General features: G+C 34.9%; 1 protein-coding gene and 1 pseudogene across 4 annotated transcripts in view; both read right to left on the bottom strand.

Annotated features, from left to right (window-relative positions):
• LOC149959532 (NFX1-type zinc finger-containing protein 1 pseudogene) overlaps positions 1 to 15,289 on the bottom strand; it is a 32,130-nt pseudogene extending 16,841 nt beyond the window's left edge. The window contains exon 1 of the transcript XR_016478596.1: positions 15,210 to 15,289. The product of XR_016478596.1 is annotated as an NFX1-type zinc finger-containing protein 1 pseudogene (transcript). The remainder of the gene's footprint in view (positions 1 to 15,209) is intronic.
• A 7,164-nt stretch (positions 15,290 to 22,453) lies between these two features.
• The window catches only part of LOC149959531 (tumor protein p73-like), a 29,584-nt gene continuing 26,823 nt past the window's right edge, over positions 22,454 to 25,214 (bottom strand). For all 3 annotated transcript variants that reach the window (XM_090166481.1, XM_090166482.1, XM_090166483.1), the window contains 2 exons: positions 23,943 to 24,061; positions 22,454 to 22,590 (listed from right to left, as the gene is read on the bottom strand). In XM_090166481.1, coding sequence (XP_090022607.1) covers positions 22,554 to 22,590; positions 23,943 to 24,061 — 156 coding nt within the window. In that variant the 3' untranslated portion in view covers positions 22,454 to 22,553. The remainder of the gene's footprint in view (positions 22,591 to 23,942; positions 24,062 to 25,214) is intronic.

Below are 25,214 nucleotides of genomic sequence, written 5' to 3'. Positions count from 1 at the left end.
GATTTCTACGACGGGAGTTTGTCGAGTGGTCTTCTCTTTCAAGCGCGGACAGGAGCCCTTTTCACCGGCGATAGGTGCGAACAGCTCTTTGGCAGCTCCAGTCGTTGCGTACAGTGCGGAGCTGAAAGAGAAACGCTAGAACACGTCCTTCTGGAATGCCCGGCTCTGGCAATTTTTCCGGAGATCGAAGACTGGAGAGAGGGGTCCTTTTATCTGCCCTTGGAAAACATCATGGGGTTTACGGATAGCGAGTGGAACCCGCCATTTTTAAAACATCTCCTCACTAAATGGTTCTGGCAAAAGAAGTCGGCAAGAGATCTCGCTGAGAGTAGCGGATGAAGACTCTAAATATTTTTTTCTTTTTATCAATTGTTACGTATTGTATTTTTTTAAATTTTGCTCCTCAAAATAATTGCTGGTTGTGCTCCCCAAAGCGGAGCCGCCCTGTTTTAAAAGGGCGCGTTGTATAACGCGAACCGAATAAATCCATTCATTCATTCATTCATTCAAAGAGTAACAAATGGAAAGACCCCTCTTCTTAAATTACGTAACAAATATCGAACCCCCCCCCCCTTAAATTATTATAGTACGTAACAACTAATATGCTGGTAATAAAGTACAATAAGATCAGGTACTAAATTTTATGGTTTGTAATTTACATTTGAAATTACAACTGTATTTTTATGCAACACTTCATACCCATAGGTATGAAATTCTTTTAATCGTGAGTAAACCAATGAAGATGCTTATGTTTTTAATAATTGCGACTGTTTCTGAAAGTGATGAAAATTTTATTCTACGATATTAAAAATAAGATGTGTTACGTAACATTTTAGTGAACCCCCCCCCCTCCCCCCACGTAACAATTCGTAACGCTTGCGAAAACTCCCCCTCCCCCTATCACGTTACGTAATTTGTGAACAGCCCCTAAGGACGTTTTTTAAAACCACTTTATGAACGTTACAAAACCTAATTACAGAGTAAAATTCACACTTCGCATTCACACCAGAGACCCTTTTAGGCCACTATAATAAGCTTAGAGCTAGGGAAATATAGCGCCATCTGCCTTAATATCCGCCAACTAAATATGTAAAGACTGAAGACGTGCCTACCCGCGCCTACTGCTGGCAGTGCCACTACATCATACCAAGAATATATTGAAGTTACTAAGAATATTGGACTACAGGATTCTGATTCCCATCCTCGCAGCCTTTGTAGCTTAAATTCGTCTGCTTTCCCATTCAAGTTTGCTATATGGTATCACTTTGAATGCCCCTTAAATGCAGACGAACTTTCTCCACAAAAGCTGTGAGGATGGTACCAGGGGTTAATGCTATCCTCAAATATTAATACATTCTTGATAATACATTTACTATCTCAGTTAAATTTATCACTCTTGGGGCTTGAAAAAAGCGCGTAGCTCAAAATTAAGCGAATAATTCAAATTCGGATTTTATCCAGAATACACTTTACTGTAAGAACAAAATTGTTCAATAGATTTTAAAAATATTTTTTTACTAAAAATAGTTATTTCACAGAGAGGAAACAAGAGAAGCCCAAAATATCGCCCAACAGTAAATTTCACGCGAGGGAGCTTTTAAAGAAGCCCAATTGGGCTGGAAAACCGCCCAACTGGCAGCCCTGCGTAGAAGTTCAGTTCAGTTTATGCTTAAAAACAGGGTGCCTCGTCGAATTTACGTATTACGTCATTGATACGTCACCCGTGATATGTGACACTGAATCGCGTAATTTGCGAACTTCACTCTGTAATTTGAGGTTAACTCTATGGCAGGGTGACCAGGGAAAAACTTTGAAAATTTTATAGGAAAAATAGGAGTTTTAGGGGCGAATTATAGGCGAATTATAGGAAACTAAATAGGCTAAATATAAAATAGGCGAATTATAGGAAACTAAATAGGCTAAATATAAAATAGGCGAATTATAGGAAACTAAATAGGCTAAATATAAAATAGGCGAATTATAGGAAACTAAATAGGCTAAATATAATATAGGCGAATTATAGGAAACTAAATAGGCTAAATATAAAATAGGCGAATTATAGGAAACTAAATAGGCTAAATATAAAATAGGCGAATTATAGGAAACTAAATAGGCTAAATATAAAATAGGCGAATTATAGGAAACTAAATAGGCTAAATATAAAATAGGCAAATTATAGGAAACTAAATAGGCTAAATATAAAATAGGCGAATTATAGGAAACTAAATAGGCTAAATATAAAATAGGCGAATTATAGGAAACTAAATAGGCTAAATATAAAATAGGTGAATTATAGGAAACTAAATAGGCTAAATATAAAATAGGCGAATTATAGGAAACTAAATAGGCTAAATATAAAATAGGCGAATTATAGGAAACTAAATAGGCTAAATATAAAATAGGCGAATTATAGGAAACTAAATAGGCTAAATATAAAATAGGCGAATTATAGGAAACTAAATAGGCTAAATATAAAATAGGCGAATTATAGGAAACTAAATAGGCTAAATATAAAATAGGCGAATTATAGGAAACTAAATAGGCTAAATATAAAATAGGCGAATTATAGGAAACTAAATAGGCTAAATATAAAATAGGCGAATTATAGGAAACTAAATAGGCTAAATATAAAATTGGCGAATTATAGGAAACTAAATAGGCTAAATATAAAATAGGCGAATTATAGGAAACTAAATAGGCTAAATATAAAATAGGCGAATTATAGGAAACTAAATAGGCTAAATATAAAATTGGCGAATTATAGGAAACTAAATAGGCTAAATATAAAATAGGCGAATTATAGGAAACTAAATAGGCTAAATATAAAATAGGCGAATTATAGGAAACTAAATAGGCTAAATATAAAATAGGCGAATTATAGGAAACTAAATAGGCTAAATATAAAATAGGCGAATTATAGGAAACTAAATAGGCTAAATATAAAATAGGCGAATTATAGGAAACTAAATAGGCTAAATATAAAATAGGCGAATTATAGGAAACTAAATAGGCTAAATATAAAATAGGCGAATTATAGGAAACTAAATAGGCTAAATATAAAATTGGCGAATTATAGGAAACTAAATAGGCTAAATATAAAATTGGCGAATTATAGGAAACTAAATAGGCTAAATATAAAATAGGCGAATTATAGGAAACTAAATAGGCTAAATATAAAATAGGCGAATTATAGGAAACTAAATAGGCTAAATATAAAATTGGCGAATTATAGGAAACTAAATAGGCTAAATATAAAATAGGCGAATTATAGGAAACTAAATAGGCTAAATATAAAATAGGCGAATTATAGGAAACTAAATAGGCTAAATATAAAATAGGCGAATTATAGGAAACTAAATAGGCTAAATATAAAATAGGTGAATTATAGGAAACTAAATAGGCTAAATATAAAATAGGCGAATTATAGGAAACTAAATAGGCTAAATATAAAATAGGCGAATTATAGGAAACTAAATAGGCTAAATATAAAATTGGCGAATTATAGGAAACTAAATAGGCTAAATATAAAATAGGCGAATTATAGGAAACTAAATAGGCTAAATATAAAATTGGCGAATTATAGGAAACTAAATAGGCTAAATATAAAATAGGCGAATTATAGGAAACTAAATAGGCTAAATATAAAATAGGCGAATTATAGGAAACTAAATAGGCTAAATATAAAATAGGCGAATTATAGGAAACTAAATAGGCTAAATATAAAATAGGCGAATTATAGGAAACTAAATAGGCTAAATATAAAATTGGCGAATTATAGGAAACTAAATAGGCTAAATATAAAATAGGCGAATTATAGGAAACTAAATAGGCTAAATATAAAATAGGCGAATTATAGGAAACTAAATAGGCTAAATATAAAATAGGCGAATTATAGGAAACTAAATAGGCTAAATATAAAATAGGCGAATTATAGGAAACTAAATAGGCTAAATATAAAATAGGCGAATTATAGGAAACTAAATAGGCTAAATATAAAATTGGCGAATTATAGGAAACTAAATAGGCTAAATATAAAATAGGCGAATTATAGGAAACTAAATAGGCTAAATATAAAATAGGCGAATTATAGGAAACTAAATAGGCTAAATATAAAATAGGCGAATTATAGGAAACTAAATAGGCTAAATATAAAATAGGCGAATTATAGGAAACTAAATAGGCTAAATATAAAATAGGCGAATTATAGGAAACTAAATAGGCTAAATATAAAATAGGCGAATTATAGGAAACTAAATAGGCTAAATATAAAATAGGCGAATTATAGGAAACTAAATAGGCTAAATATAAAATAGGCGAATTATAGGAAACTAAATAGGCTAAATATAAAATTGGCGAATTATAGGAAACTAAATAGGCTAAATATAAAATAGGCGAATTATAGGAAACTAAATAGGCTAAATATAAAATAGGCGAATTATAGGAAACTAAATAGGCTAAATATAAAATTGGCGAATTATAGGAAACTAAATAGGCTAAATATAAAATAGGCGAATTATAGGAAACTAAATAGGCTAAATATAAAATAGGCGAATTATAGGAAACTAAATAGGCTAAATATAAAATAGGCGAATTATAGGAAACTAAATAGGCTAAATATAAAATAGGCGAATTATAGGAAACTAAATAGGCTAAATATAAAATAGGCGAATTATAGGAAACTAAATAGGCTAAATATAAAATAGGCGAATTATAGGAAACTAAATAGGCTAAATATAAAATTGGCGAATTATAGGAAACTAAATAGGCTAAATATAAAATAGGCGAATTATAGGAAACTAAATAGGCTAAATATAAAATTGGCGAATTATAGGAAACTAAATAGGCTAAATATAAAATAGGCGAATTATAGGAAACTAAATAGGCTAAATATAAAATAGGCGAATTATAGGAAACTAAATAGGCTAAATATAAAATTGGCGAATTATAGGAAACTAAATAGGCTAAATATAAAATAGGCGAATTATAGGAAACTAAATAGGCTAAATATAAAATAGGCGAATTATAGGAAACTAAATAGGCTAAATATAAAATAGGCGAATTATAGGAAACTAAATAGGCTAAATATAAAATAGGCGAATTATAGGAAACTAAATAGGCTAAATATAAAATAGGCGAATTATAGGAAACTAAATAGGCTAAATATAAAATTGGCGAATTATAGGAAACTAAATAGGCTAAATATAAAATAGGCGAATTATAGGAAACTAAATAGGCTAAATATAAAATAGGCGAATTATAGGAAACTAAATAGGCTAAATATAAAATAGGCGAATTATAGGAAACTAAATAGGCTAAATATAAAATAGGCGAATTATAGGAAACTAAATAGGCTAAATATAAAATAGGCGAATTATAGGAAACTAAATAGGCTAAATATAAAATAGGCGAATTATAGGAAACTAAATAGGCTAAATATAAAATAGGCGAATTATAGGAAACTAAATAGGCTAAATATAAAATTGGCGAATTATAGGAAACTAAATAGGCTAAATATAAAATAGGCGAATTATAGGAAACTAAATAGGCTAAATATAAAATAGGCGAATTATAGGAAACTAAATAGGCTAAATATAAAATAGGCGAATTATAGGAAACTAAATAGGCTAAATATAAAATAGGCGAATTATAGGAAACTAAATAGGCTAAATATAAAATAGGCGAATTATAGGAAACTAAATAGGCTAAATATAAAATAGGCGAATTATAGGAAACTAAATAGGCTAAATATAAAATAGGCGAATTATAGGAAACTAAATAGGCTAAATATAAAATAGGCGAATTATAGGAAACTAAATAGGCTAAATATAAAATAGGCGAATTATAGGAAACTAAATAGGCTAAATATAAAATAGGCGAATTATATGAAACTAAATAGGCTAAATATAAAATAGGCGAATTATAGGAAACTAAATAGGCTAAATATAAAATAGGCGAATTATATGAAACTAAATAGGCTAAATATAAAATAGGCGAATTATAGGAAACTAAATAGGCTAAATATAAAATTGGCGAATTATAGGAAACTAAATAGGCTAAATATAAAAATATGGGAAAAATAATAAGGTAATTATTGCATATCGGTATACTTTGACTCGAATCACCTAGAATATTGATAATGTTTTTTACACTGCTTTCTTGGATCACTTAGCGGATTTACAAAGCGGCTGCCCCGTGGCAAAACCTTGTAACCAACAAATTGGTGAAAATTTAGATATTTACGCATCAGTATTACTAAGGAATGTACAAAAGTACTGTAAGAGTTTCAGGTAAAAGTCATAAATATTTAACTATTTATGACTTAAAAAATGGTTTTGGATTTAATAATTTTCGCATTAAAAACCACGTTAAAATCTTATAACTTAGGTTTTGAAAAAGTCAAATATCTCAAAATTACGATCGTGTTGGTTAAAAGGTTTTGCCATGGGACAGCCGAAAGCTCTAGAGGTGAGTCCGGCGTAGTTTTTTTAAAACCCACCCGACCCAGGCCCAAACCCGAAATTTATTTCAAAAACCCGCCCACTTCCGGCCCGAAATTTTCAAAGCCCACCCGAGCCCGGGCACGCCCGAAATCTACTTTTAAAACCCGCCCAGTTAACCGGTTCCGGCCCGAAAAAACCCGGTTCGGATTTTTCATATTGTAATGGTATATGTTAATCAGCGCTTAGCTGTGTATTACAAAGTAACGAAGAAATAGCATCACACAATTTTAATTTTAATGATTAATAAATGTCAAGTCTGACAGGGTAGATCCCTTTAATTCCGTGCGACGTACAGTAAGTGTAAGGTCAGTGCTGGAAAAAACTCTTTCGTCACGCGGGTACTGCCAGAATTCTACTAGCAATTTTTTGTAACATTTTGAATTCGGTAGCATCCCGCCAAAATTTTATAATATCTAAGTTTGCATCTATTTCGTCATCTAAATCTAATATAGACGTTGAAAGAAATAAATGAATTGCGTTAAAAGTTGCTACACTTTCGAAAAACACATTTCTTAATGCGCAGCTTAAGGTACTGGTCCAATTCGTAGTCCCCATCGTTGAGTGACGTAAATATTACCGAGTCAATGAAATACCAGGACTTTTTGATTTATTTTAAGCGACGGGGCGTACTGGGTGAGTGGAGGGAGCGAGACTGAGAATCTGGACTCTTTTAATTCTATTTTCCTTTACAATAAACGTATACTAGGATTGAATTGTTTTCCCACGGTCAAAGTTCCAAATATATTAATTGTATACACCTATATTTAGACTTTTTACCATGGGAAACTGGGTAGCTTATAAGCCGACCTGAGAGACTGGAGCGACTCAGGCTTCCCGTCGTTTCGCACTTCGCACTTTGCAGTGAAATACGAAAACAAACTTCTAAATCCAGAATTGCGAAACCGCAACGGACTTTAAAAATATACCGGGCAATTTCAGGTTAAAGCCAAGTGAAAATCAGCCTTAACAGATCACACTTTAAAATTCAAACTTACTTAGCAAATATTCAAAGAAAAAGCTTTATGAATGAGTCGGGTCTGGGCTTTTACAAAGAAAAATCCGAGCCCGACATAGTTGATACCCGCCCACACCCGAGCCCCCCACATGTATCCAGAAAGAGGGTCCTGACCATTTTAACAGATTTTCCCTGACTTATTAAGGCCAAAATGTTTCTTTTATATTTTACTTTTATCAGAAGTTAATAAATTTAGATGAACTTATATTTCAGTAAAAAGGTTATTGCAATGTTGAAAAAATTAGCCAAACATTCAAGGAAATAAATGATAATCGTGGAATTTGTCATAGATCTAGAGTTAAATTACCTTCAAAAAGTGCCAAGATAAAATTGAATTCCCTGACTTTTCCCTGAATTTTTACCAATTCTTAAAATTCCCTGACATTTCCCTGACTTTTTAGACCCATTTTTAAATTCCCTGACTTTTCCCTGATTTCCCTGACGTGTGGCAACCCTGCTGTATATTTAAATCTTTTTTAATACAAATTTATTGAGTATTTCTTATACATAAATTCAGTTATCATACAGTCATTTCCATTCAGGTTTTGAGTAAATCTTTGTAATATTTGGAACATTTTGACATATTAAGAGCAAAAAAACGCAGTAGCCACCGCAAGTCTTACTAGAACTCCCTTGTAGTTGAATATAATGATATGTTACAGTGAAGCTGTTTCGTTCTATAAAATAGTTAAACTTAAACAAATCAGGACTGTTCCCAAAGTTCTCGCCAAATGTACAATTTTTCGATCTTGAAAAATAAATAATACACCAATGAATACCGACACCCCTAAAAATATCGGTGTTAGCGATGTATAGTGAAGGAAACGACGTCTAAGTTTTTGGGAGTTTATCCGCGGGGAATACACCCTTGAAAAGGTATTTGGCGTTTGGATCATTCCTCAGTATTTTTTCAAGCAACTTCAAAAACCCGCCCATTTCCGGCCCGACAACATTTTTACCCACCCGGCCCAAGCCCGGCTTGAACCGGGCGGGCTTGGGTTGGACCCGGTTTAATCGGGCACTCCACTCACCTCTACAAAGCTCGTATATTTCAAGATTTTGTTCGAAAATGGCAGTATTTACAGTAGATGATGACACGTACAAAAAGTTCTTTAATTTTCAAAAGACCGTAAGAATAAAGGAAATTATAGGAAGGCATTAAAAATATAGGAAAATATAGGAAATATAGGAAGTCTGGTCACCCTGCTATGGTAAAATCAAAAAAATTATTTATTTATAGGGAAAATAGTTGATTTTATAAAATGTCTTTACGCTTGGCCAGCTTGTTGAAATGTTGCCCTGGAATAGTTCAGCCAATGCATAAGAATGAGTTCATAAACACTTTAGTGGGAGAGAAAACGGATCCACAGATGAAGCGGGGAGGCAACATTTCAACAATATAGCCAAGGTTATTTTATAAAAAGAAGTATTGTGTACACTTTTTAAATAAATTTATTTGATAATAATACTGCGAATTTTTAAAACTCCGACTTTATCTTGACCTTAATGCTAATTTGTAAAATTGCCCGACTTTTATCTTGAGCTTAATTCTAATTTGTAAAATTGCCTGACTTTTATCTTGAGCTTAATTCTAATTTGTAAAATTCCCTGGCTTTTATCTTGAGCTTAATTCTAATTTGTAAAATTGCCTGACTTTTATCTTGAGCTTAATTCTAATTTGTAAAATTCCCTGACTTTTATCTTGAGCTTAATTCTAATTTGTAAAATTCCCTGACTTTTATCTTGACCTTAATTCTAATTTGTAAAATTCCCTGACTTTTATCTTGACCTTAATTCTAATTTGTAAAATTCCCTGACTTTTATCTTGAGCTTAATTCTAATTTGTAAAATTCCCTGACTTTTATCTTGACCTTAATTCTAATTTGTAAAATTCCCTGACTTTTATCTTGAGCTTAATTCTAATTTGTAAAATTCCCTGACTTTTATCTTGACATTAATTCTAATTCGTAAAATCCCCAGCTGGCAACACTGTTGTCGAGTCGTTTCAGGGGAGCCTCGCCTCAAGGCAGTGTTGCCAATGTTCAAAACTTGAAAATCCCACAGATTCCGGTATAAAAACCACCCAAAAGCCACACACCCCTCCATTCCTGAAAACTACTCTGAAAATAGGCACTAAATCTTTAGACCAAAGAAATAATATTTTCGAGAATATTTTTTATGAAGATTTTACTTTAAAAAAATTATTTCGAGGTATGCAATAGGCGCTTAAATAAAAGCATCCCCCCAAGAAATCGCCAAGAAGTAATATTTCCGAGTGCCAGGATCCGCAAGGTATTGTTTATACAGGGTCTTTTTTTTTGCTCGGAAAAGTGTTTTTTTTCAAAAACTATTTATAGTACCGATTTCAAATTTGGAAGGTCAATTCTCTATACCGGGGGACATCAGTTTGAGAAATTTGAGCGTTTTCGGTAATGTTTTTCACCAATTTTGAAAAATTATTTTTCGACCACTAGGTGCGAGATAAAAAATTTCTATTATAAAGTTGTAGGCCGTCATCGAAAACCCTTAAAAATTGTTCACTCGACGAAAAACAACTTATTTATCAGTGAAAATTCGAGCTTGAAAAATTTACAAGTTGGTGAAGCCAAATTACGATTGTTTGAAACGATAATTGAAAAGGGAACAAGTCTAATACAAACGTAGTAGAGTTTTCACACTTGAAAAAATCTACACGTTTGGTTTTTAAATGCAGATATTTTATTCACATAAATTTTTACAAAACATTTTCAATAATATCACCATTGGCTGCAACACAGGTTTGTGCGCGGACAATTAAGTTCTCAAACGCTTTCTCTACCATTTCTGGTGTGACGTCTCGGCAAGCACTGATTATTCGTCTAATGAGTTCCTCCCTAGTTTCAATGGGCGTGGCGTATACCTTTGCTTTAACGAATCCCCAGAGAAAATAATCCAGCGGTGTTAGGTCAGGTGACCTTGCTAGCCAATGCACTGGACCATTTCTCCCTATCCACCTTTCAGGAAACTCGTTGTTGAGGTGCTCAGTTACTTGCCGGGAAAAATGCGGAGGGGCGCCATCTTGCTGAAACCACAACTGACGTCTTTCAGCCAATGGAAGGTCGTCGATTGCGTCACTCAGTTCGTTCTGTAGAAAATGTAAATACCTTTGGCCGTTGAGGTTCGTCGGCAGGAAAAAGGGACCAATCAAACGGTTTCCAACAAGTCCAACCCAAACATTGACCCGTTCAAATTGAACCTGGTGATGATATTCAAAACCCCAATGTGGGTTGATGTCAGACCAAAGATGGCTGTTTTGATGATTAAAGGGCCCATCTCTAGAAAATGACGCTTCGTCGGAGAACAAAACATGGCGCAAAAATTGTCTATCTTCTTGGACAGCATTTAGTAACCAGTTGCTAAATTCATAACGTCTTTGATGGTCTCCGTCAATTAGTCCTTGTTGGAGCGTAGCTCTGTATGGGTGATAGCGATTCTTACGAAGAATTTCCCACACACGATTTGCAGAACAACCCAAATCAGCAGCGGCGTTAGCGCAACTGTGACGAGGATATGCCACAAAGTACGCGAGTACATTGTTCTCGAAGTCTAAATCCGGTTGACCCAATCCGCGAAACCTAGGTTGCAAGTTACCAAATTGATTGAAATCGTGAATTGCTCGTCTTACTGTATTTACAGATGGTGCTCCATTTGGATGTCTTTCTGCGAAGATTTCAGTAACTCTTCTAAGGTTTTGCGCTGCTTCTCCATAGTAAATGGCAACTATCTCGGTACGCTCAGCTACTGAATAACGAGGCATTGTTCGAAATATTATCAAACACTGATAATAATCTCCCAAAGTTTTCCTTTAAATACCCAATGCATGTTTAGGATTGACCTATAGCCTCGTGTTTTTTAAATCCGGTCGTTTTTTTAACCAAAGTTTCAACTGGATTAGGTAATTCGGTTTCAATTATCGTTTCAAACAATCGTAATTTGGCTTCACCAACTTGTAAATTTTTCAAGCTCGAATTTTCACTGATAAATAAATTGTTTTTCGTCGAGTGAACAATTTTTAAGGGTTTTCGATGACGGCCTACAACTTTATAATAGAAATTTTTTATCTCGCACCTAGTGGTCGAAAAATAATTTTTCAAAATTGGTGAAAAACATTACCGAAAACGCTCAAATTTCTCAAACTGATGTCCCCCGGTATAGAGAATTGACCTTCCAAATTTGAAATCGGTACTATAAATAGTTTTTGAAAAAAAACACTTTTCCGAGCAAAAAAAAAGACCCTGTATAGTGCTTGTGGAAATAATGGAAACAGAACGTCGTGTTTTTGCCAAGACTTAATATGTAAAGGTGACAAATTTCCATTCTTTTAACAAATAGGAATTATAGGAAATTTCATAGAAAATATAGAAATTTATAGGAACATTTTTTAATGATTTTAAGCCAAAAAATTGAAATTTTTATTAACATTTTATCTAAAAATAGAAATTTATGGAAACATTTTAGCTAAAAATAGAAATTTAGAGGAACAATTTTGAAAAAATAGGAAATTATAGGAGTATATTGAAATTATAGGAATTGATAGGAACTCTGGGAGCCCAACCGTTGATGTTTTCCGGAATACCGGACCTAAGCCAGAGAATTTCTGGATATATCTATAGAAAAACTAGAAAATTTCAAAAAATAGGAATTTTTAGGAATTTTTTTTTGAGAAAATAGGAAATTATAGGAGCATATTGAAATTATAGGAATTTATAGGAATTATAGGAACTCTGGGAGCCCTGTAAGAATTTCAAATCTCATAAATACAGATTTCACAAGGTGTTGAAAGGGTTCAGCCGAATTTTCTCTTTACAAAAGTTTCCAAGGGGAACGCTAGCAGCGGGCGGTCCGTGGCGAGTAGCGAAGGTCAAAGGGCGAAAGGAACGCTCGTCGCCAGCAATCTATCTTGACAATTCACGGGTTTTTCCGTTTGGGATAATTTTTGAATTTAACTTTAATTTTATACACATTGAGATTTTGTAATTTTACACTTTAGTTAAACGGGGTGTTATTGTAATTTTAATTTATACGATAATTTTTTAGATCTAACCCATAACAGGGCCCCCACTCAAATCTTCAATTTTTTTATAGGAAAAATAGGATTATATTTCTAAGAATATAGGACTTTATAGGACTATTTTTACAAAAAAATTATAGGATTTTATAGGACTATATATGCTATTTCATTTACTAACTTTATGCATTTAAAAAACAAATCTATATTTAGATAAATAAATCTTTGATTTTCACTTAAAAAATAGAAACTATTTAACCATTTTATCACAAAAATATAGTATTAGCTAACCACGTTAACAATAACAAAAGTATAGACTAGAATGACTTGGTATAGGAATTTATCCTATAGCTAAATCTAGCAATTTCACTGCGTGGTTGGATTAGAAATGGGCAAAATATCAAAATTATAGGATTTTATAGGACATTTGGGGGATTTTGCTAAAAATATAGGATGTTATAGGACATTTTTGAAAATATAGGATTTTATAGGAATTATAGGACCTCTGGGGGCCCTGCCATAATCAATAAATTGGAAATGCGAGTTTTCACAAATATTGAAATAATTCATGGAAATATTACTTACCACTTAACCCATATTTTATCATCTCATTATTTACCTCCTGTTAAGTACCACTTCAGAACCCTGCACACAACGGTATCAGAGCATGTTAGCCTACTGTTTTTGGCTCAAGAATTCACATTTGAATAAATTCGGTTATTACAGTCGCGTCATGTCTAAAACATTGTTAATTCTCCCAAATAACCGATACTTAAGGCATAATTAAAATTGTGGGATTTTTTAACAATAGGTACTTTTGTTTTTTTGTGTTTTTATTTTGTTTTTTTTTGGTTTGTTATTTGTCAAGGATTACAGTAATGCAAAAAGTTTTAACCGCAAGTTATTATTTAAAAAGATATGATCAATGTAAAATTGCTACTTGCAAGCAATTTTTACAACGGAAAATACGACATATTTCGAGATTTCTGTATGTGTTGGATGAGGTAGGACTGATGACGAGGACGATTCTTTAAATTACTAGATTGTAATACTTTTTGGATAAAGTAGGACTGATGACGAAAAAGAAAAAGGCTGAAATGCAAAACAGTACTAACTTTTAAGGGTTGGGAATTTTTCCCGTATTTCAACGCATTTTAGCCTTTTTTTAACCATACTATGTCATATTATATGTCATCTGTGTGATGTTGACTTAAACAACGTCGAATGTATTATAAGTATTGGCGCCTAACGGCGCCGCGCACTCACTTCGCTCGAGCGCTGGGGGCGCGCGGCGCCTCCCCAACCCCATACTAAAAAAAGCTATGGGCCATCTATAACGCAACCTAGAGGACAGCACCAAGCCTGACGCATCAAGTATCGTCAACCCGATATTAATCCAACCTAATAATATAAATAACCTAACCTATTATCCCCGCCAAAACCCCTAAAATGCATTGAAATACGGCGAAAATACCTGAAATATAAAAGTAAGTTATTATGTTTTGCATTTCCACATTTTCTTTTTCGTCATCAGCGCCACGTTATCCACAACGCATTAAAATCTAATAATTTAAAGAATCGTCCTAGGGAAAATTCACTGCAAAAGGCAATGTTTAAAAATGCATATCGTTGTTAATATTCATTTTCGCCAAAAAAAATGAAAATTAAAGTAATCCCCATCTTGCCCTCTATCCAAAAAAAATATATAAAAAAATCGGGTGGGGGGCAGCTATTCTACACTTAACCCAAAATTGCTGGCAAATAACAATTTTATATTTATCATATCTTTCTAAATAATAAATTGCGGTTAAAACGTTTCGCATTACTGTATTCCTTGACAAATAATAAACAAAAAACAATAACAAAACCAAAAAAGCCGTAAACACATTTTCGGTTTGCACACGTTTTAAAAATTTAGTAATATCTTGTCGTTAAATCTAATTCGTCATCAGTCCTACCTCATCCAACACGTACAAAAATCTCGAAATATGTCGTATTTTCCTAGCCTCCTAGGTAAAAATTGCTGGCAAGTAACAATTTTAAATTTATCATAACTTTCTAAATAATAAATTGCGGTTAAAACTTTTTGCATTATTGTAATCCTTGACAAATAATACATCTAAAAAAATAAACAAAACCCAAAAAAAACAAAAGTACCTATTGTTAAAAATAGCCAAAATTGTTTACAAATAAGTCTCACTGTGGAATACGTTTAATTGACAGCCGACTATTCAAGTATTCAGTAAGTAAACGCTAAATCAAAGCAACAGCCTAACAGCAAACGCGGGTGTGAGTAGTCGATCCAACCACGGCCGTCTCGAGGTCTGCTGCGCGAAGCAGATCTCGAGACGGCCGTGATCCAACGGACGAAAAGTAAAAGTAAAACCAAAAATGAAATCAAAACAGCGGCAAACTCATGGACGAGAGCGACGGTTCATTCTAACGTCGTAAATTAATATTGCTAACAAAGAATTCCTTTTAAGATTTGAAGAAGCATTATGACACTGACCGTAATATGTACGTCTTTGTCACAATAACACTAGTAAATAAGTAACCCTTATTTCAGTGCTAGCAAAAGCGTTAGGTGCTAGTATTAACCCAATGGACGAGTTCGAAACCATAATATACAATTAAAGACGTAACTTACTATTTCGTTGTTAGGCAGTTCTATGTAGAATAATTAACGTCTGTTTTATCGAAGATTGGCTGCTCGTTTTGTCCGACAAACAACCATAAGCGCGAAATAAACGTTTACCAACGAAATACGCTCTCTTTGGTCTCTGACGTTACCGTACTGCTAGAGCGCCGGCTACCAACTATTTTTATTTTATTTTATTTTTTATTCGTTTGTAACGTGTGGGACAATTCAGTCCTCTCGTCCATCTGATTAATCAGGGCGAGATATGTGTAACGGCCACGCCAACAGGGGGATACGTGGGGACAGGGGTGGGGACACCCGTGGCGGAAGTATTCCGACCACCCGTTGGGGGATTGGTGGTCGTCCTCACACGGCCATCCACAAACTCTGCCTCCCGGACGCCTGGGATTACAGGAGTGAGCCACTACTCCCGGCCGCTACCAACTATTGCTCACCGTTGCTAGCAGCATTGCCAGCAGCATTTTTTTTTTAGAGTCACACGGTATGGTGTCGGCTAGAGCCTTAGACACCAACGCCAGCAGCGTTGCCAGGTCCCAAAACTGAAATTATAGTATCGAAGCCAAAATGTTATCCAATTTTCTAGAAAATTATAGTACACAAGTACGGCCAACTTTGATAACTCGCTATAGGGTGGTAGCACTTTATCATAGTTCACCGTTTCTAACATATTTCATTTTCGTTAGGCTACAACACGCTTGATTAGGCGAGTCGGCCATATTTAGAGGTCGGTGACGGTTAATCATTATCCATGATTACATAGATTTTTTTCGGGAGAAAAAATGTAAACAAAGAAATTTACCGGTTAATATTTCGGAAAATGATTAAAAAACATGTATTATTCGTAAAATTTGAGCTTTTTATCGAAAAAAAACGTCGTTTTCCGATTAATTTTACGAATTTATCAAAAAATTAATCGGGTAATACAGAAATATAAATTACTTGATCAAAACGTTTTACGAATAATTTTGAGAGCTTTATCTATTGAATAAAAGTTAACCATCCCCGACCTCTAGCCATATTTTCGAGTACAAACCAAACACTTAAAGGAGTATAATATTTCAATTCTTAGCCTACTAGCAAAAGTAAATAGGGGGAGAAAGTCTGGCACTTGGTTCCAACCACACGACGTCTTATTTGAGGGGTAAAAATTTTGGGCTTCGGAAATGACTTCTTCCTCGCCTCTTTACAGGGACAAAAAGGTATCGGTTGTACTCCGCCACGATGAATAGTTCTCTATAAAATACGCGAATATTAAACTTTTGCTTTCGATAATTTGGTTAATTTAGTTCCTAAATAAAGTAGATAAATGATAGAAACTAAAATGCGACATTTTAAAAATAATAACGCGACTTTTGAAAAGAAATAAACCGTAACTAGAATAACGCTCACTTAAATCGCGGAGAGCGTGGCGCCATCTAAGAGCGGAGATCGGGACTAATTGGTAAATCTACGATGTTAAGGCCTAACAATTTGCAAGTTTAACTGAAATAATAGCTATAGCTACGAGCTTTTTTTGTTTATTTTACAATTGATATAGTAATTATTAATTAAAATCAACCGTTATCGAAGGAAATAATGGTCAGCATTTGACAGAGAGACTATTTGAAATCGGGAGGCGGTGACATGGTTGCCAGGGAATAAAATTCCAAATTTTCATCTTGAGCGCGTACCGGAATACCACAAATGCACTACTTCGCGCGTAATGCGCTATCCTTATTGGTTAGAAATATCACGTGATCACTAGCTCTTTAAAAAGGGTGTCAAGCATGGTGGAAGGTAAAATCTGGAGGCAGTGATAGACTTTCTCCCCCTATTTACTTTTGCTACTAGGAGTAACATAAGAAACTGGAAACGCCGTTCTTATGTTAACAGAGAGGAACTTTCTAAAATTTCTTAAATTATCGCACAAATATCGGAAATATAGTAAAATTATAGTACAATTATCGCAAAAAGCGTACTATATAGTACGCGATTGAAATTATAGTACGGTATAATTATCGAAATGTACTTAATTATACGCAATGTTAAGTTGAAAGGAGCCACCTATGGACTGCATTGTAAAGGATTATATAATTAGCGAATAAGTAGATTAGTCCATTATGAAAAGGGATAATAAAGCTAAACCCTTTATTTTCCCTTTTCATAATGGAATAATCTACTTATTTGCTAATTATATAATCCTCTACTATAATTATAGTACGATTGGCAACGCTGGTTGCCAGATACTGTTGTTTCGAGCGATTTCAGGAACGTACTTCCTCCAATCACAGAACGCATTTTCAAAGTTTTTTTGGGGGAAAACGTACTTTCCGCTTAGTGCGCCATCTATCTTACTTTTTTAAATTTGAATCCGGCATTGTAACTACTATCAACAATTGCAATGCCCTTGAAAACAGCGTGAATGTCGCTTTCAATAGAGGGCGATACAAGAGGAATTCGGAGACCACATACTATTTATAAAACTTTCAAGGAACTCCTAAAAGTTCAAACGTACTAAATATATGCCAAAAATTATCAAAACGTATAAATTTTTCCAAACGCACTAAATACGGTTAAATAAATCCAAAAGTATATTCGTACTAAAAATTTGAAAGCGTATTAAAAAAGTACAAATGTACCGCTTGGAACAACACTGCCAGATAGCCAAAATCAAATTATAGACCCAAAGACTAAAAATTATAGATTTCCAGTCCAAATTATAGACCCAAAGCCTAAAAATTATACATTTTCAGTCCAAAATATAGACCCAAAGACTAAAAATTATAGATTTTCAGTCCAAACTATAGACCCAAAGACTAAAAATTATAGATTTTCAGTCCAAACTCTAGACCCAAAGACTAAAAATTATAGATTTCCAGTCCAAATTATAGGACACATTGTATTTGGCGGTAATTTAAATTTTGCATCGGACATCTCACTGATGTTTGATAAAATTTCACTTTTAAATAAACCCATTGCCGTATTATGGTAAAATAATACTTTTTAAATGAAAAAAAAAAACTCTGCTGTGAGATGATAAATTCTTGGACGGTAACGCTTTTAGTACGAAATTTTCAAATTATAGAATTTACAGGTCATCAATATCGAAAAATCGGGAAAAACGCCCTTTATAGTACAATGTTAAAATTATAGGACACCAAAATTTCGGGACAGAATTATAGATTTTTCCTATAATTATAGAACGTCTGGCAACGCTGCTACCGCTTTTAACGGCTCTCTTTCAGTGTTGCTTATGTTCAAGACTCGAAAATCCCACAGTTACCGTCAAAAAACCACCCAATAGCCACACCCCCCTACATTCGTACCACAAAAAGTTCTTACGCTACTGACTGCCAAACGCTAAGAGACGGTAAAATAAATGGGATTGGGATTTTTAACCGTCACCCACTTAAAAACTGGACACTAGCTTGGGAGGAAACACCGAATTAGTTGGTATTTGATCGTGCTCAGAAACCGTTGTTTGACTGACGTCGAGTAACGAATAACTAAATCCTGATTTTTCGTAGAGCCTCTAGCGCCATCTAAGTAAACTGACCGTTATATTTTGGAAATCAAATCTTAACAAAATGCTTGTTTAACTGTAAATTTAGCTATAGCTTGGAATTCTTTAAATTAAAATACAAATTATTAATTGACATGAATCGTAATAGATTTGAAAAACGGTAGAAATGACTTCAGTGATATTTAAAGTTGCGAAGTCGGGAGGCTGGCAGCCATGCTGTCCCGAAACGTCACCTACCCCCAAATTCAAAGAACCTCCCCATGGAAGCCGTTGGAATTTATTTTACCGTCTATACACTCTTTTTCGCTGTATTTCCTGGGCTCGTCCATGTTTGGTTTTCCCCCTTTCAGCCCCATCCTCCATTACGGATACCCATAGAGTGGATGCTATACTCCCCGCTGAGGGCATGGGCAATGGCCGACGAGCGGGAGGCAAGTAAGATGGGTAAAATAAAGGCGCGAAAAAGAGTGTATAGCGTCAGCTTTGTCCATGGTCGCCATTTTGGTCGCGATTTTTTATCTATAGGAGAAAGCATGGGTGACCTGCCGTGACGTCACACTGCCATTACTCTATACGCTACCTATTTATTTTCCGATGGCAACCGAAAGAGGGCGTAGAGATAGCTTTCAATAAACATTTACGAAAGTAACGAAACAGATTTACCGCAAAATTCCGGTGTGGAAATACGGTAGGTTAATACCTTTATTTACAACTATGAGGGCCTGGATAAATAATATAAGTTTACGCTTACTGATTCAAATATTCTCTTAACGCCATCTATCGGTGTCGCTATTTTTAGGTGTAATAAGCAAAGCCGCGTGTTCTTCCACTTGTGCGAAGCGTACAGGAGCCAAGTTTGAGCATGCGCCGAGAGTTCGAGACGCGAAAAATGAAAGCTTGTTTTACAGTTTCCCTGACAGCGTGTTCCGGGCTACTTTCCGCTACCAGGGAGTTGGCATAGAGATGCCAATGCAACTCAAAACTTGTTAATTCGCGACCGAAAACTATCGCTAAGCCACCTTCAGTTCACCATTGAAACCTAAATAGGTAGCGCGAAAAGCAGACGCTATTAGTATTTTCTCATTGTTATTCTTAAATTTGACTTTATTAATAATGATATAATATAATTTTTACATTTATTTAAGATAAAACGTTCTTATGATTTTTTAATTTTTCTGTAGCAGAAACTAGATCATAGGTGCCGTCTATAATTAGATTATTAGTGTATTAGAATAAGTGTATAATATTGTAACATAAGTGTGTCACTTCCTATTTTTTACATGCAAATGTTTTACTGAGAGCTATTCGCAGGACAGACTGCATTCAGGGCTGGCGCTAGGATTTTCGGGCCCCAGGTAATTTTTACTCCAAAATTTGTTTTTTTGGAAATAGTCAGATAATTTTAGTTAGGGACCCGTTCCGGCGGGCCCCTTTCGGAGGCCCAGGCCCGGGATACTTTTGCCCCGCTTACCCCCCCCCCCTAACGCCGGCCCTGACTGCATTACGAGCTTCATCGCCGTTTTGCGTCCGCTCGCTAACGCGTCACACGTAGCCTTTGACAGCGCCTCGCTAGGAGGAGATTTTATTCTGGTGATGATAGCGTTATAGTTGTTAAAGCTGAGGCCCTTTGTCTTCTGGCAGCCCAAAAAAATTAGACCCAGTCCGCCACTGATCTCTCAGTAAAATATTCCCCAAAGTGACCCACTTATGGAATAATGTTATCGACTTATGGTACGACAATTAGGCAAAATTAACAACGAACTTATATTAAGCAAGTGTCGGCTCTAGGTGAAGTAGCTCTTTATTCAATAGATGTCGCTAGCGTCGAAATCAAAACAAGATGCTGAAGCTACATTTTGACCCAAAAGGCGGGACATATAAGTATGCTTGGCGTTGATTGGCTCGTTTGTAAATTTGCTAATAACTTCCATTATGGTAAATTGGTAATTGTTTACAATATACTTTATATGGGATATATAATTTAGGTTAAAGTTCACTAAGTAGAGTAACAGTGGTCTAAATATAATACTCTATAATGGCTCTGACGACGTTATTGTTTCGCTATTTTGAATTTTAGCTTCCGTTCCCATTAATAGATGGCTCCAGGCTCTCCACGAACGTCATTTTTTTCGAAGATACGGATAGATTCATGGCCATCTCTAATAACAGGGGCCTTTTAATAATACAGGTGGCAATGACAGAGCCGACAGTTGCTTTAACGCCGGGCTCGATGTGAAGTAGCACTTTTTCCAATAGATTTCGCTAGCGTCGAAATCAAAAAGGCGGTATGAGCGATTAAATAGAACCAATCAAGGGTTCATATTTAAACAGTTTTCTTATTATGTCGTAAACTTAAGCTCACAAAAAAATTTGTTTTGGCAAATCTCTCCGTTTGTATTGTGTTAACGGCTATAATCTAAATAGGCCCTTCAATAAAACATCTTCAAGGAAATTGCCAAGAAGTATTATTTCCGAGAGCCAGGACCTGCAAGTTACTGTTAATATAGTGCTTGTTGAAATATTGGGAACTTTTCACCTGTTCGGTATGCAACAAGTGTTTCCTTTTAACCAGGTATAGCTTTTTTTGGCATATTAGGCTTAGTAAAAACACGAAATTCTGATATTTGCCAAAACCCATTTTTGTGCGCCTATTTGCCGCCATACAAAATTATGCTCGCGATCAAATTTCTGAAATTATAGCTGTATTTAAAAGCAAGTGGCGCTCACATGTATTATGAAAAGGCCCCTGTTATTAGAGATGGCCATGAATCTTTCCGCTTCCTCGAAAAACGGGACTTTACTGGAGAGCGTGGTGCCATCTATTTATGGCAAAGGAAGCTAAAATTTAAAATAGCCAAATGATAACGTCGTCAGAGAGCCATTGTAGAGTATTATAGTTAGACAACTTATACTCTATTTAGTGGACTTTAACCTAAATTATATATCCCGTGTAAAAATATTGTTAATAATTGCTGTAATTTATGTTATAGACCAATTTACAAACGGTACAATCAACGCGAGGGGTACCTATAAGTACCGCCTTTTTTATTACGACGCTAGCGACATCTATCAGAAAAAAGATCTACTTCACGTCGAGCCGCTACTAACTTTAAATAACTCTTTGGAGCAAAAAACAGGTAATTCAAGTTATGTTAGTTTGATTTTCAGCCGACGATTTTTGGGTCCACTAATTGTATGTTCCGTGTGAAACAAGGTCTCATTGAAAATGTGTTACAGAGGCATACTTACGAGTTACATATGATAATACCTACCACTGCTTTTAGGGTTAGTTTTTCGAAAATAATTGTTGTGCCTTGTCTATGGATATGATAGGCTTGTGTTAATGTTATTACTTGGTTTCCCCATGAATCTATTTAAGCCATGAATACTCAACTCTTATCATTAGGCACAGAATACTCCAAGATAACGTGGGGCGGAGTCTATTTTCGCGCCACACGAGTTATTGAATTTTTAAGCCAATGAGAGGAAATTGAGAAATGATGTCATTTTAGCGCAAGATAGTTTAAGAGCAGAATAACCGCGAATTGACTTCTCACGGACGATTTGCGTTATTTTATTAAAAATAAAGACCGAACCCGGCTCCTCTTGCTGCGAGGCGAAAGTGCTAGCCACTCCGCCACGCGTCGCCGGAGGCGACCTATGGTATTCCAGTTGAATAATCATGGCTTAAATATATTCATGGTTTCCCCTTTAACAAATTATCGACAACTTTTTGTAAAATGCATATGTTTTATTTGCAGAAAAAATGGGAAATTTGATTTCGAAACAAGGTGACAGCGCACATAGGTGTTCTCGGTACACGAATAATTTCATTCTTCCTGCTTCATCACCATGGACTCGGCTGACCTGTACAAGAAATAGTAACGCAAATTAGTGGTCAACAGTAAAATCGCTAAAGCAATGTATAAGCATTTATAGGAATATAGGAAATTCAACAGTCGATTTATAGGATAAAATAGGATAATTTTCTTTGGTAATATAGGGACATATAGGAAAATTTGCATATATAAAATTTAAATTTATTTTAATATAAAAGGAACTTCTTTTAAGCAGACGACGATATTCTTAATTCCGTTTAGTGCAGTTCTTTGTAGAAGCAGTTTACATTTTATCAAAGGGATTTAGTACATTGAGCGCCATCTGTATAACGAAAAGCGAACTAGGTACGCGGAAAATTCGAAAAAACCGCGCGAAATACAAAATAATATCTAATTATAGGGAAATATAAGAAAATTGGTTAAATTACGGGAAAATAAAGGAAAGCATTGAAATGGTAAAATTATAGGAAAATCGGACAAATGGTTAAATTATAGGAAAATAAAGGAAAGCATTGAAATATAGGACAAATGGTTAAATTATAGGAAAACAAAGGAAAGCATTGAAATATAGGACAAATGGTTAAATTATAGGAAAATAAAGGAAAACATTGAAATATAGGACAAATGGTTAAATTATAGGAAAATAAAGGAAAGCATTGAAATATAGGACCAATGGTTAAATTATAGGAAAATAAAGGAAAGCATTGAAATATAGGACAAATGGTTAAATTATAGGAAAATAAAGGAAAGCATTGAAATATAGGACCAATGGTTAAATTATAGGAAAATAAAGGAAAGCATTGAAATATAGGACCAATGGTTAAATTATAGGAAAATAAAGGAAAGCATTGAAATATAGGACAAATGGTTAAATTATCTATCCTAAATTCCGAAGTGTCTTCTGTCTGTTTCTCTATAGACGTCCGAGCCGTTCAACCTAGGACCTCCAAATTTCTCACAGCTATTTTCATCGATTTCCAATTTGGGTTAAGTTTATTAATTAAATAATGTTAAAAAGCGAGTCGAAATCTATGTATTTTTGCCCCTGGAAAGGTGCCGTGAATCCTGCAACCTACATACACCTATACAACCAATATCTTTCTGCCTCAGTCAATTTATATAATTTAGGTTACGTACAAATATTTTCATTTTATTACTTTTTTTCAATGGCGTGCCCCCCCCCCCCCCGAAACAAAATCCTGGCTACGCCACCGGTCTTTTCATTATACCAAGTGGCAATGATAGAGCCGCCACTTGCTTTAATGCTATCAGAAGTGTATAAGAAACCCACTTTGGCGATACGTATTTAACCACAAGATTCGTTTTTAGTGGGGTGGACGACACAGATAAGAGAACAAGAAGGCAATATGAGAAATTTACCTCTGGGTTTCTATATTTGGCGAAGTTTCGGCCAGATTTCCGCTGCAGCTCATCGTGGCGTCACTCTTAATACTGTTCAGTACGCCTTGGTAGATTTTGGCTGCGTCCTTCCCATTAACCTTCAACCGAAAATAAAAATATACATTTTTCAATTATTTCATTTGTTCTGGGTTTTCTAGCTCTCAAAAACCTCCAAACAATATTTAATTTAATTTTACGCAAAGTTATTAAAGGGAAAATAACCTCCAACAATAAGACGCAAAAAAAATATTAAACGGAATATAACCTGCAAAGCAATCTTTATGGGAGACCCCTTCAATTTGAAAATTTCCCTGTACAGTGGGGCCAAGCAATTTTAATGCCAAAGGCAAGAGCGGCCAGAAAAACGTTGGTGTTCCACACGAAATACCCGAGGTTATATTCCCTTTAAGGCTGGTTTTCACTTTGGACAAAAAAGTCAGGACGGCGAGCGCTGACTCAAAAAAGGTTATGATAATGTAATCGTATAAGTTAAAACGTTTTGAGCGAGAAAATGTTTGTAGGTCCCAAAGTTGATTATTACGCGCGTTTAGTGGAAACTTAGGCTTATAGTCGCGGACTCGCGGTATTTTTGCCCCAGTGAAAACCAGCCTTTAAGCCTGATAGATTTTTGTTGCGTCGACGCTTACCGTCGCGGTTTTCATTAGTGAAAATCAGCCTTTAAGCCTGATAGATTTTTGTTGCGTCGACGCTTACCGTCGCGGTTTTCATTAGTGAAAACCAGCCTTTAAGCCTGATAGATTTTTGTTGCGTCGACGCTCACCGTCGCGGTTTTCATTAGTGAAAACCAGCCTTTAAGCCTGATAGATTTTTGTTGCGTCGACGCTTACTGTCGCGGTTTTCATTAGTGAAAATCAGCCTTTAAGCCTGATGGATTTTTGTTGCGTCGACGCTCACCGTCACGGTTTTCATTAGTGAAAACCAGCCTTTAAGCCTGATAGATTTTTGTTGCGTCGACGCTTACCGTCGCGGTTTTCATTAGTGAAAATCAGCCTTTAAGCCTGATAGATTTTTGTTGCGTCGACGCTTACCGTCGCGGTTTTCATTAGTGAAAAACAGCCTTTAAGCCTGATATATTTTTGTTGCGTCGACGCTTACCGTCGCGGTTTTCATTAGTGAAAAACAGCCTTTAAGCCTGATATATTTTTGTTGCGTCGACGCTTACCGTCGCGGTTTTCATTAGTGAAAAACAGCCTTTAAGCCTGATAGATTTTTGTTGCGTCGACGCTTACC

This window comes from Leiobunum rupestre, chromosome 2 (assembly GCF_980474605.1).
Source record: "Leiobunum rupestre chromosome 2, qqLeiRupe1.1.hap1, whole genome shotgun sequence".
Lineage (NCBI taxonomy): Eukaryota > Metazoa > Arthropoda > Arachnida > Opiliones > Sclerosomatidae > Leiobunum > Leiobunum rupestre.
The sequence above is the reverse complement of the archived record's forward strand: the minus strand, read 5'-3'. Positions and strand labels throughout refer to the sequence as shown.